The sequence below is a fragment of the Engystomops pustulosus genome, chromosome 11 (assembly GCF_040894005.1).
Source record: "Engystomops pustulosus chromosome 11, aEngPut4.maternal, whole genome shotgun sequence".
Lineage (NCBI taxonomy): Eukaryota > Metazoa > Chordata > Amphibia > Anura > Leptodactylidae > Engystomops > Engystomops pustulosus.
Window position 1 is genome coordinate 61,826,756 of NC_092421.1, and position 14,293 is coordinate 61,841,048.

General features: G+C 40.3%; 1 protein-coding gene across 1 annotated transcript in view; it reads right to left on the minus strand.

Moving 5' to 3' along the window:
* Positions 1-13,434, minus strand: part of ADGRA1 (adhesion G protein-coupled receptor A1) — a 453,444-nt gene extending 440,010 nt beyond the window's left edge. Inside the window, exon 1 of the mRNA XM_072131164.1 lies at positions 12,958-13,434. Coding sequence (XP_071987265.1) covers positions 12,958-13,190 — 233 coding nt within the window. The 5' untranslated portion in view covers positions 13,191-13,434. The remainder of the gene's footprint in view (positions 1-12,957) is intronic.
* Between the last annotated feature and the right edge of the window lie 859 nt (positions 13,435-14,293).

The following is a 14,293-nucleotide window of genomic DNA, read 5'->3' on the forward strand; positions in this document are numbered from 1 at the left end:
CTGTCCAGCAGAATCTACTGTCTGTGCCAACATCACCAGTGTTCCTCTGTGTGCCAGCGTTACCAGTATTCCTCCGTGTTTCCTGCTGTCATCTCAGGTTTGGACTGTTTCCTGCTGTACTACCTTGGCTGCCACCGCGGGTCTCAAACCACCTCCTGCGGTGGTCCATAGGGTCTACAGACTCTTCCAAGAGACTTTTACACACTTTCCCTCTTCAAGTGTGACAATGGGTGCCATGGTCTCCATTAATTTACATACAGGGGCTTCCATTTTATAAAATATTTGTGCTCCAATAACTAAGAACAATTGATAACCAATACTAATGTGACTAAAGGGTAATAGTTTAAGAATCGCTTTACCAAAAAGCTAAGATAATTGGGGGTACAGAAACTGTGATGCGGAAAGGGGCGCGAAGAGCACAACTGGAAATATATTTACTGCTCTCTTTAAAAAAAAAAACTTAAAACAATCTCTGCCAAACAACCTTTTTCCACCTTGTAACAAATGATTTTGTTTAGACTCGCATAGAGTGTGAGCTAGGGATTTATGGGAAATCACACTGTACAATATATTTAACATCACTATAACTAGAGGGCACAAGTCCCAGAGGAAATCACCTAGTACCTTATCAGAAGACTTCTGGAATAGCCGCTTATTTCTTATGTTTGTGTTTTAGTCAGTAAGCAAGAACACCGGGTCCACAAAGAGATATTTATGGAAGTCAGGTCTGCCGCATGGGGTCGGAGTCTCGGAATCCTATCGTACAGTTTGTTCAGCCAAACACATAAGAATCAAATTGTCACAGGTAGAGAACACGACTGATAGAAGTGGCATCATAGGAGCAGCATGCCACAGTTGGCCGTTGCAAGAAAGAAAATTGTTTTGTTATAGCTACACAGTAAGAAGCTGGATTATAAAGTGAGATCAAAAATATAGTACAGCACAAGAGAATTCTGCCGTCGGACATATTGGAAGAAAAGAAGCAGAACAAGAGCAGCAAGCATTGGGAGATGGTTGGCCCATTGTTTGATGTCCCTCAAAAGTACTGGTAGATGCCAAAGGAGACATCTGGATAATGGAAGACAATAAAATAATAGTAGAGTAATAGAATAATAGAAGAACAGGAAAGACCATGATAATGGATAATACAATGCTGAATTCTGAGGCTGATCCTCTAAAGGGGTATTCCAATTTTACCTATTCACGGCTGAGATTAGAATAGCCTTCTCTTGGCCATGTAGAGGAGGTCAGGGTTACAGGAACAGCTGAATGTTACAATGCCACAGCTGTTCCACAAAGTCTCAACACCTCCCATAGAGTTGAATAAGACTTATAGAAATAGCAGAGTTATGGAAAAAAGTTATGGAGTGGCTCCCCGTTCCTGTTGCATAGGCTCCAGGCCATCTTTGTACACTTCTTAGTAAGCCGGTAGTGCTGATACAGTGTCAGTCAATATACCTTTGGCTACAGGTTACACCTGAGTGTAATCATTCCAGCGTCTGTGACCATTGCATCCGGTAACTGGCCACAGCACAGTCCTCTACCACCAGGAATGTCAAAAGATGGACTAGATGTCAGATCAAGAGATGGATCTGAATAAGTAGCTTCCATTTTTTTGTTTCTCTCAATTCCTCAGATTAGCTGGAAAACCCCAAATATGAAGCGCGGTGGATGAGTGGTTAGCACTACAGCCTTTCAGCGCTGGGGTCCTGGGTTCAAGTCCCATCAAGGTCAACATCTGCAAAGAGTTTGTATGTTCTCTCTGTGTTTGTGTGTGTTTTCCTCCCACACTCCAAAAATATACCGGTAGATTGATTAGATTGTGAGCTCCATGGAGACAAGGCCTGTATCGGCAAAGTTCTATGTAGCGGTATATAAATAAAGGAATTCTTATTATATTGGCTGTCCTGTTCATGGTGCCATGCTATGGTTGGTGCTCCCTTAGGTAGGTTGGCAGATGCACAAGCAATGTTGAACTGACTGACCAGAGTTCAGAAGGTCCTATGTTGGACCCAAAAAGTGATCCCAAGAGTTCTAACCAAACAGTACAATTTAGGGGCTGCTAGGGTCTGGATGGAGATTGGAATCCCAATATAATTTATCTGGTGGGCCCCCAGAATAATTTATCTGTTACATGATGCCGGAGTCCGGCAGTGTTACACACCCCAATGAATGGACCTGGCCTACGACTCTTATCCGGACTGTTCAAGCCGCACTCTGCATTTGACCCCGAGTTCACTCACTTAGCCAAACGTTTATTAGAAACATAGAATGAAATGACACAACATTTATCTAATTATCCCCTCATTTAGGAAAGCTTTCATCATTTGTACAAATTTGTTTGCTTTGTAACGGATTTCCCATTTTCTATTCTACTGTTGCAAGAGATGTACAAGATAAGAGAGTAAGGGGTTTGTGGTTCAGAGAGACTCGTAGGATGAATCCTGCAAGGAAAATATTCCGCTACAGACTAAAAGGGTAGGGGGGGGGGATCGTTCTAATCAGTTCTAGTTTTAGGCCAGAACATTGTAATAGGATGCAAAATATCCTGATTAAAGTCTTCTACAAACTATAGGCTAACGATGCCACTGCCGAGATGATAATTCTTATGGAGTAATTGAAAATATCTTGAGTCTGTCTAATCTGATTTTATGCTTTACAAAATGAGTTGAGATGACAGAAATTCATAAGGGACTTCAACCGGCAGATGAATACGAGAGACAGAAATTCTGAAGAAGGACTTATAGATTCCATTATACTTGAATACAGTAAATTATCAAGACCAGGACAGTGAGACAGATTGTGATTATGCAGGATTTACACAGACATTATATGAATGGGCCTTTGGAAAGTAGAGAGTGACCCAACACATAGTTAAAAGGGGGGTTCCATGGTGCTGTTATGCCGTGGGGTAAATAACCAAGATTGAAGGTCAGGCTAAGATGCCCTACTAATATGCTCTACAATATCAGGTCAATGGAGTCTGAAAACCAATACTGCCACTAATCATCCAAAGGCTGCATATACTCTTTAGTGTCCATGCTGGAGTACTACAGCTCCCACTACGGTAACCCAACAAGCCAATTCACAATGGTTGGAGCCTTCTCGTTCAAGATCCATGAAATTGCAGAACAAAAACTTTAATATATTGGGGAAAGAAAATTAGACCCCACTCTGATGAAGGGTCAAGTAAAGCACATTGCATATTTGTCCACAAGGCACCAACACAACTGCATAGGACCCGATGGGAGCCTGCACATTATTGGGATGCAGGGCCTCCAAAGGATGGCTCCAGGTTTCAGTAGGACCTAAAATATTCCCTAGTTTACCATAACAAACACATCCTAATGGATATTTTATATAAGCCCCCCTGACAACCTATGGATTCATTGGATACAGCCCCACTCACCCCCAAGTATTCCTTATGTACAACCTTATGTGGGACCCCCAGCAGCCCTGGACCCGGCACTAGCCCCGGTATGCCCAGTGCTGGTGCCGGCCATTTGTTTTTTTTTTTTAAATTTGGAAAAAGGGGAACATCCAGGATGTTGACCTGAATCCTCCCAACATTCTTTAAACTCGATACAGTAGGTGTGACACAACTTCACCAAAAGAACTCATAAAAAGTGATCAAAAAGTCATGTATGCCTCAAAATAATATCTCAAAAATAAGCTCTCACACGGCTATTCAAAAAACAGCTATATAGTTGAAATATGATAGAACTAAATATAATTATTAAAGTTCCTTTCTGGGAATTCCAGAGAATTCTTCGGTCCGTCAGGCATAAGGGATAATACAATAAGTGCACTAAGGCTGGGATCACAGTGCGTTTTTTGCCCTCTGTTATAACATTGGGAGGATTCCCAATATATTTTTACAATGAAAGGTGAGGATGTATCCAGCTGTATTCACATATTGGAGCACATTTACTAAGAACAGTGCAGTGTGGACTATGTGCAGTTTGTCTCTGTAGTCTGCAGGGGGCGCCAGATCCATGATTCGTGGCGAAAGTTCCTCTGGCACCCTCTGCACTTCTCCGACAGAGTGCACCACCTTTAGCATAGGGCGTGCAACACAATTCTGTCGGACTTTGCATGTTAAATCTGGTGCATGGTCCTATTGAGCTCTGGAACGCCCCCTGCAGTGCAGAAATTTGTGTCACCTGAAGAATAGTGCAGCAGCGACACAAATGGGTCACATGTGACACATATGTGCAGCGGACACTTATTAACTACCTGTGCAAACTGTTTACATTAGAAAGAACGTGTAAAGTCCAACAGAAAACTGGCGCATGGAGCTTAGTGAAATGTGCCCTATTGTGTTCTGAAAGTGGGGGGATGAAGGGAACATTGGCAGCAGCTAGGGATTGGCTGCTGCTAATGTTCAGGGTATTTCCCCACTGATGTTACTTTTTTTATTTGGACAGTTACATTGTTGGGGACCACCCTGAATGTATGATCAGTGGAGGCTGTGGAGGGATGCAATTCGTTGCATCTGTCCCCAGTGGGCTCCAATGGCCTCCACTGAGCATATATGTTGCTCAGCAGTAGGGAAAAGGAAGGAGAGATGTATCTTGCTGCGTCTTTTGACCCTGTGTTTCCCACAGTAAGCCTCCATCTGCCAGTATGTTTCCATGAATACACTCAGCATTTACAACGGGAGCTTTCCTGGTGTATACACTGAGCATATGAAATAAATGCAATGTGAATGTAGCCTTACCTTACTCTGGTTCCTTTCTCCAGCATTGTGACGTATTTACTGACACTCAGAATTGGGCCATATGTGCCAACAGCCACAGGACCCACAGCTGCCATCATTGAGCCAGAAGGTAATTCAACATACCCAACGCTGTGGAAGGTCCATGTTCAGTATAGATAGGAAGCTAGTTGTAATGGGTTTGGTCAATTTTTCTCTTTTCTTGTGGCCATTTCTATAAGTAATCCGAATGATACAAACAAGTGACTATCAAGACTGGTAAATCGCTGATCACTGGAAATGATAGATTGCAGTTAACTGCAGAGCAAAAAGATTTAAATGGCTTTAATGACTCCAGGTGCATGAGGGCTCCTCATAGATAATAAATCCATAATAATTTCCATGTAAAAGCTAATAAATAATGGAAACCTCCAGTTTGGGGCCAGCAGAGTAATGGCCAGGAGCCATTGTTGTGATGGAAGTGTTATTTGTTTGCTTCTTATCACGGGGATAGAAAGCACCGGCTTCATTAGGATTGTGCGGCCTCAGTCCGGTCTGGCGGTGCACCAACTTCATTAAAATCACTTTTAATAATCTGCTATAAAGAACTTTATGTCAGCGCTGTCACTATCAATAAAATATTCTTATCTCACTTACTTCTTGTAAGGATATGCATTTTTTATTCCAGAGTAGTTGGATTACGAGAATTAACCTTTTAGGGATTTTTCTACATCTTGGTCGATATTGGCAGGTCCCAGGTTGTTCTTTTTTATTTACAACTTGAATATTCCAGATCCACAATGCAAAATCTAATGCTCACATTGGTGTAGCTGTAGGGGATGATGAGGTAACAGTAGTAATTATAGACGTCCTATAGGCTTCCCTACCGTAAGTATTGTCATTTACATGTAAATCATGGAGTGTCTTAGAAAATGGCAAGATAACAATACATTTTGGATGCATTCCTGACCCTTATGGAAAATTTGTAACATGACCCTCGATGGGGAAGCTATTGGGGTTGGAAGCATCTAAGCCAGTGATGTAACCATAAAGGTCACATTCCCTGGAGACAGACATGCCACCATATGGCACCACCATGGTAGCCTGGAACACACCACCTAGCCAATGCTTGGTCAACCCAAGAGGAACCTTACATAGGTGATGTCAAAAGGACAGCAAAGTACCTGGAGGACCATACATACAGTAGATTCCCCTGCCAAACTTAGATTCTGGAGATGGAGCAAGCAACCCTGTAGGGGAATGAGCAAGTAGCTATAAGCCTAAGAACCCTGAAACATGACATTGGGAACAAGCCAGTCCCTAGTGAGAGAAAGGGGTGCTTGGTATGATGGGGGGTAGCATTGGTAAATGCTGGGGGTGGGACCCATTTAAAAATTCAATATGGTACCCCACAATATGTAGTTATGTCCATGTTCTTTGGGCCCCAAAGACCCCTCTGCTGCCTAAGAAGAAACATGTATCATAAATGACATATAGTCAATGGAGAAAGTCTGTCCTAGATTTTATATAGGAGCACAGGACTTTGAATTTACCCCTTTGAGGTCCTGCCTACAGTGCACATTCAGGCTGATTTGCATATGCATAAGAAGATGATTTTTCTATCTTGCTTTCAGTATCAATATGTAACCACAAAGGAATTTTTTTTTTTCATATAAAAGACCCCATACACATCTCTATTATTGGTTTAGGCGGCATTTTGAATCTTAAACCCCCCCTATAACATATAACACATAAAATATTGTAAAATGATCTGGAAAAGTCGACGTTAACCACAGATTTTTAATAAAGCCCCTTTATAAGGAAACTTGTTGCTAAATTCTGTGACCACTCAGTATCCAGCATCCCCCTGAGTGTGTAACAATACCCCTCTTTATGTTCGGCATTGACCGTTTCCTGATATATAAATGCTTGGACAATTATATTCCATATGGTAAAAGCTCCTTTCTCTGTGGAATAATAAATTGGAGTGAAAACAGACCTATCGTCTGGAAGGAAATTCTTACGACATGTCATTTTTTTTTTCTCGGAGCAGCTACGAAGTAGAACAGTGAGTGGAACAGATTTCCGTCCCCTTGTACATCCAGCAGCCGGCTGGGGTGAGTACAAACCACAAACCAGGATCTCGTATCGGAGGATTTAGCATCTCCAGCGCCGTGTGAACCACATTTGAATTACAGATGAGCATCATGTTCTTTTTACAGCCCGCTTGTGGATAAACTTTGTGTAACGCTTAGTGGAATTAATAAACTATCGTATTGTAATGATGTTTTGTGGTTTACTAAACTGTTGTAATTTCTAGAGCATTAACGAAGAAGAAGCTCAGAATTAATAATCTGAAGACAGTTGCACATTAGCATGAATTGTGATTCCTGATTAAAGCTCTGTTATAAGAATAGCTTTGGTTGCCCAGAGGGTTACTCTAAATTTTTTGGAAAAGCCAAACTAGTCGGCATATAACACAGGTCATTAATAGGGGGTGCCCCAGGATGTACATGAGAGACTGACTCAAAATGGAAGGGTTTTTTTAGATATTGCTCCATGGCCGCAGAAAAGATACATTGGTCAGTCAACTGGTCCTCAGCCTTCTTTGACCAAAGGTTTAAGGGGACCCTCTGCTTGCATCCTCCTCACTCCTTGTACTGGCCCCACATTCTCTTCCAATTATCAGATGCCTATGTACAGGCAAAGTTGTGTTTGTTAGCCTTCTCCAAGAGCCCTCTGCCTAGTAACCTCACTTTACCTCACCTTGGCTTCCCTCTAAACTAGTTGGGTTACAGCCCTTTCCATTGCAGAAATCCCCCCTCCCCCCATTTAAAGGAAATCTACCACCAGAGTCATCCATTGTACGCCAAACACGCTTACATGTTGTTGTGTGCATCCTCAATCAGGATACATCCTTTTTGTAGTTTCTGGTGCCCTTGTTTTCTCAAAAAGAAAGAGTTTTAAAAATATGCAAATTAACAGGATCTGATGTCCGTTAATTATGTACAATTCTATTTCGACTTTCTGCCTGGTCCCTCCCTCCTCTTCCCAGGCAGAGACCAAATGATGACATACACCCCTCCGCAATTCCCAAGCCTGTGCAGTAGTGCGCAGGTGAGCCCGGAAGAGTCTTCATCACACCCACCAGACTGCCCATAGGTACTGCCTTCAAGTTACACCCTTCTATCAAGGGAAGAAGAATACCATATTTATAATAGCAATTTACTAAAACATTTTCTAAACATTGCCAGAGTTAGAAGAAAGATCAAGGCTCTGACAGGTCCAGAGGTCATCTAACAAGGAAAAGGAGGAGGAAGGTGGAGTGGAGTTTTGGTATGATCCTGTGTTATCTGCCTTCATCATTACAGTGAAGGTCTGCATGTGATATCACTGTTTTTAGCTGTTTTATGTCTTAAGTTCTGCTTGTGTCAAACTTAGTTTCAAACATAAAATTTATTAGAGATGATTGAATTGATTGAATTGAATTGAAGAGCCAAACAATGATATATATATTTATATTCCAATTTCCTCGACAATTGGAGCAACATTGTTTCGAACCAATTCAAATCAGACCCTAATTAAAAATTTGTCAAAGCTGCAGTGAGGCGAATCCTGCAATATTTGCTAATCTCTAATGCTCTTGATGCTTTGATGTAAAATTGCATGCAGGTGCCCCTTTAGACAATATTGTATCAAAACTTCAAGATTTTGTAGCACACCCCCAAAAAATATCTGCATCATCCCTGATTGTCAATAGGTGTCCTTTTATCCCTGTCAAATTTATGGTTTAACTCCTTCCAAACTTTTTCTATTCTCCTGAGTTTTTCCAGATGTTTAATATAGATAAAAATTGTGTCAATGTAGGTTTGTTCTTCTTTATGTTTTCTTTGTTCTTCCTTGTAATTGAATCCATTGTTTCTGTGGCTCTGCTTAAACTTTTTATCCATTACTGAGAGAGAAGATTTTCCTGTTCCCACATTGTCTTGTACCATTTGCATCTTATGTCCATTACACCAATTGTGGTTTCCTGAATTCCAGTCCTACAACCGTTTCACTGATCGCAATATCTTCCATAATTATCTTCCTTCATCTCCTAAGATTTACAGCAAATGTTAAGCCTCTCAGGGGTAGAATTGATAGCAGCGCGTTCTGTTACTTTTATGGAGATTCTACAGATTAAATCTTGCATTTGAATAATATAGCTTTATTGAATGATGTCCCCTTCAGCCAAGTCTCTTCCCCCTAACAGGAATCAAGCAACATTTCATGCTCATTCACTGCTCATTGTAATTGCTTTACTAACCAAACTTGTAGACAGGGAATGGCCCCAGGGCCCATATGAGATAATTTGCTGATTGTATGGCTGTTTTTTTCCCTGTTTATAATGAGCTAAAAGAAGAAATGGAGCATAATATTTCTTCATACTACAAGTGATTGGATCACATTTTCATATTTCCTTACAGCTATACAAGGCATGCAATGATTCCTTGAAGGATAAATCTACAATTGTGGACTTTGTCAGGGATAAAAAAAGCAAAAAGTGATTTAAAGAGGATAAACCCACTCTACTGAAATCTCAGATCAGAATTCTACTCTTACGGGCAGACTGGGAATAAAAAGATTGCTGAATCCAACAGACCTTCCCTACCTACTTACTCACATCCATTCTAGGCGGCGGCCAGTAACTGGGCGACAGTCCCTGCTTAACTGTAATTGATAACAACAAACGAGGACAAGACAGAAGAATATCAGGGTAGTGTTAAAAAAGTCGGACAGATAGGCGCCAATCTGTCCGATTTTTGGCCTCTACCCGGATGTACACATGCTCAACAAAGCGTTCTGGGACTTAGGACTCTGTGCTGAATTTATAATAACATTACTACTATTGTTACTAATAATGTTATTATTTATTATTATTATTACTTGGGACACCAGCAAGCTATTACACTAATTTACTACTGTATGAGATCATGATTTTTTTCTTTTTTGTATATTGTGTAAGACAGAAGAATAGTCAAAGCCGAGTCAAAGCCTAGAGGACAACCAAGTATCAAATCCAAGACCAAGGAATAACCAGAAAGACAAGACAAGTAGTCAGAATATACCAGATATAAGCAGGCAGAATACACAAGTATGACCTATAACAAGCATTGAGGATTGATTCCAAGGACCTTTTAGGTGAATTCTGGTTCACACACTGATAGGATAAAGATTATTTCTAATATTAAAAGGTTAACTGAAAGGAGACTTCTGGGGTGTGGTCCATAATCAATCAAAACTGCTAGGAACTAATAGACCATTGTTCACATTGAAGACAAAACAATGTCTGGGGACCCTGTGTTGTTCTTAGGACTCTCCTCTGTGCATGATTGTGGGAAGGTGTGAGACCTGTGCGATAATAGAAGAAATAAGTAGGACCCCTGACCTAGGGATCCCGAACTGCTGCCTGCCGCATCACTGCTTCTCTAAGCCTGGAAGGTGGGAGGGGGGGGGGTTTGAATCTTGTTTTTCAGTTTGTTTGTTTTTAAATGGGGGCTACACCCTCGCCAAGAGCCTAATTTTCATTACTGATATGTTATGTAATGTATGTACAAGATTTCTTTTCCGAAAAGGGAAAATGGTTTGGTGGTTAATGAAACCACCAAACTGAGAGACAGATACCCTTTAAAGATCACAGAACAACTATGTTTCCTTTTCTAGACCTTCCCACAAATTTAAGAAGTATCATTAACCCATATATATATGCCCTCAAAGGTGTTATGGTAATTATAAACTACCCCGTCTGTAACTTTTGCGAATCTATAATACCGGGGCTTAACATCTACCACTAATCAACTCTTCTTTAGAATTCTACATTTTCAAAAGAACAAACAGTAGCTATTGTTTTAACAATTTTTATCTTAGTATGGCAAAAATAGGAATGCAAATGCTGGGGTTATGCTTACATACAAATTCAACTTAAGAACAAACCTACAGACCCTATCTTGTGTGTAACCCGGGGGCTGCCTGTACAATTACATTTATCCAAGGTTTCTCCTAAAATAGTTTACCAGTCATAAAGTTACTTTATTCTTTCAATTCTTCTCAGCCTCAATGACTTATTTATGTAATGTCTATAACTATGTATATATATTTATGTCTCCCGGCATGATAAAAATTAGTTTGCAAACATTGGGGCAACCAGTTTCCCCATCTAATTACCAAGTTATTGGGAAAACTTCATTTCCAAACACCGGAAAATATTTTCTGTCATTCCGAGTGTCCATTGGCTGTGAGGGCAATTTTTGGAATATGGTGGTTTTTAAAGGTATTTTCCGATAAACTTTTGTAAACTGAAAAAAAAATTTTTTAAAAACCCGCAAAAAAATGTATGGATGTAAAAGTGCATTCATTTACCATCTTTTACAAATCAATTTTTATTTTGCTGCCCAATAGAATACATTTGTGTCAACAGTTCCTATGTCCTTACACTCCGTCTCATCCTGTGGTCATGTCCTACTCTATTAGTCCTCCACCTCACGCTTCCTGTATTAATAACTGCAGAAAACAGATTTTAAAAAATTAGCCGCAACATCAGACTACACAAAATTGGTTTGTAGTCTGTAACCATGGAGACACATAGGCTTACAGAAGAGCTACTTACAAAGTTACTTTATTATTTATTTTACATCTAATAGAATATCACCAGTTAATATGAACAATCTCGTAATGGGATACTGTCTCTGCTGTGAGAATTCTAGGAATTTGGTGACAAATCTGAATTCCGTGTATTGGTTGTAATTGGCATTGGATCAAGTTAGGGAATTGCTATTTAAGCATGTTACTAGTATCACATAGACCTGTTATTTCTTTTACTCTTTGTATACAATTCAAAAATTCTTTTAATAACGTGTGCAACAATGTCCCACTATTCCTTGTCTATACAATGTTTATATAAATCCTGAGATAAGTAATTTCTATACATTTACTACAACTCCTAATATACAAATATTAACAAATACTAGTTTATAATGATGCAGCACATATGCTGGAGCTGAAGATCTTACTAAATGTTCACAGAACATGGTACAACTTTTACTGATAACATAATACACATCACGGCTGCTGCAGCACCTCTTTAGAAGGAACTTTCTATGTATTATTGATTCACATATGAATCGTCCTATTTCTGAAAAGGACATCAAGTCGTGTCAGCATTTAACAATACCGTTATGTTCTGCAGCAGCTGAGGCATTGGAATGTAGAATACACACTGCAGCTGCTGAAGAACCTCTTTATGATGAGTAAGAAGGAGGTTTTTTTGCGCATTGGACTAACTAATACATATAAAATTCAGAGATTTCTTATATAGTCTGCAGCATTTCCCATGCCATTATGATGTTCTGCAGCAGCTGGGGCATTGAATTGTACAATACTGTACATGCTGTAGCTGCTGAAGAACCTCTTTATGATGAGTCGGAAGGAGGTTCTTTTACACTTCTATTTACACATAAAATTCTCAGATTTCTTTAAAAGCCTGCAGCATTTCACATGCCAGTATGATGTTCTGCAGCAGCTGAGGCATTGAATTGTGTAATACATCTTGCAGCTGCTGAAGAACCTCTTTATGATGAGTAGGAAGAAGGCTCTTTTACACACATAAAATTCACAGATTTCTGCAGCATTTCACATGCCGTTATGATGTTCTGCAGCAGCTGGGGCATTGAATTGTATATTACATATTGAATTGTATTCAATACATATTGAAGAACCTCTTTATGATGAGTAGGTAGGAGGTTCCTTTACCCTGCGGACTACTTACACATAGAAAATGTGTAAAAACAGTTTTCTTAAAAATTCTGCAGCATTTTAACAAGACAGTATGATGTTCTGCAGCAGCTGCAGTTTGTATTATATTGTACAAGCTAGTACCGCAGCTGCTGCAGAACATCATACTGTCATGTTAATTTGCTGGAGAGGTTCTTTCTTTAATAAATATGGAGAACGTCATGTCACTCATTAAGGGATTGGCACAGAAGTGAGGTGTAAGATGAGACAAGCGGCATCTATTTAGCGCCGCTTATCTCCAAATAATCTACCAATTATGGCTTCAAATTTTGAATTTCAATACAAACTTTGGGTGCAGATATAATAAGTACATGTTATTGTTGTATAATGGCATGTTACCTGTAGAATTTACTATAGTACCCCCTCAATGTCCTATATGCAATGTGATTGGCATGCAGAATGCATAGATCTGTAAGCCTGGTGATACTCACAGGGCCACTGTTTTGTTGGGCAGTAATGTAGGCTGTAACGTTTCCACTAGCTCCCCTCCATTGCACAGCACTTTGATGTGGATGAGTTTCTGTCGCCCCAATCCCTTGGAGCGCTCCACAGTGCACAGGCAGCTGTCAGTGATGAGGTCCGGACAGATCCTGCTGGCAAGCGAGCAGCCGGGAAGGGCTAAACCCAGGAAACAGCAGAGCCACAGCAGATGTGTGCAATCCATGTTAGGACATCTTCAGACGTCAAATTTTCACCATTTTTTTATTACGATGATTATTATTATTTTTTTTTGGCTTTCAAAAAGTTGTAAGGAGTCATAGAATGTGCGCCCGGAGCCGTCTGTAGATGTGAGAGGGACGTCATGTAATAATATCCTGTCATCTCACTCCAATCAGCTGTCAGGGAGACAAGTCGCCTGCAAGCTCAAAGTTTATCAGAACTTACAAGAGTGCCGGGGGAAAGTTGTAAAGGAAAAAGTGTGTTAGGCTATGGCTGTCAGCAGCTCACTCCATCCCACAGCCGCCCCCCTCCCCTTCTCCATCCCAGCGTCCAACCCCCTCCCCTCTGTATCATTGGTCCCTTCTATAACACAGCTCTGATTAGAGATCACCCTGACTATAGCACTAAGGGGTTAAATATCATAATATCAGATCCGTCCTCTATTATAGACTCTAAGAAAACAGCAAATCTACAAGAAATCACTTAAAATAGTAACAAACTGTCGTACATCACGCACAGGCACAACCTCTAGATTTAATAAACTTTTGTAGAGTTTTGGTGTCCAACCCACTCCCTTCTAAATCACGGCTCTGATTAGAGATCACCTTTACTATGGCACTAAGGGGTTAAATATCAGATCAGATCATAACATCAGATCCGTCCTCTATTATATACTCCAAGAAAACAGCAAATCTACACAAAATCACTTAAACAAGTAACAAACTGTCTTACATCATGCACAGGCACAACCTCTTTTTGTAGAGTTTTGGTGTCCAACCGTCTCCCTTCTATATTATTGGTCCCTTCTAAATCACAACTCTGATTATAGATCACCCTGACTATAGCGCTAAGGGTTTATATCATCCCATACATCAGATCCGTCCTCTATTATAGACTCCATGAAAACAGCAAATCTACAAGAAATCACTTAAACAAACTTACATCACAACCTCTAGATTTTATAAACTTTTTTGTACAGTTTTGCTGTCCAACCCACTCCCTTCTAAATCATGGCTCTGATTATAGAATACCCTGACTATAGCTCTATGGGGCGGATCACACTTTCGTCGGACCGTTCACATTTTTTGGGATTTGCGCAGTATTAAC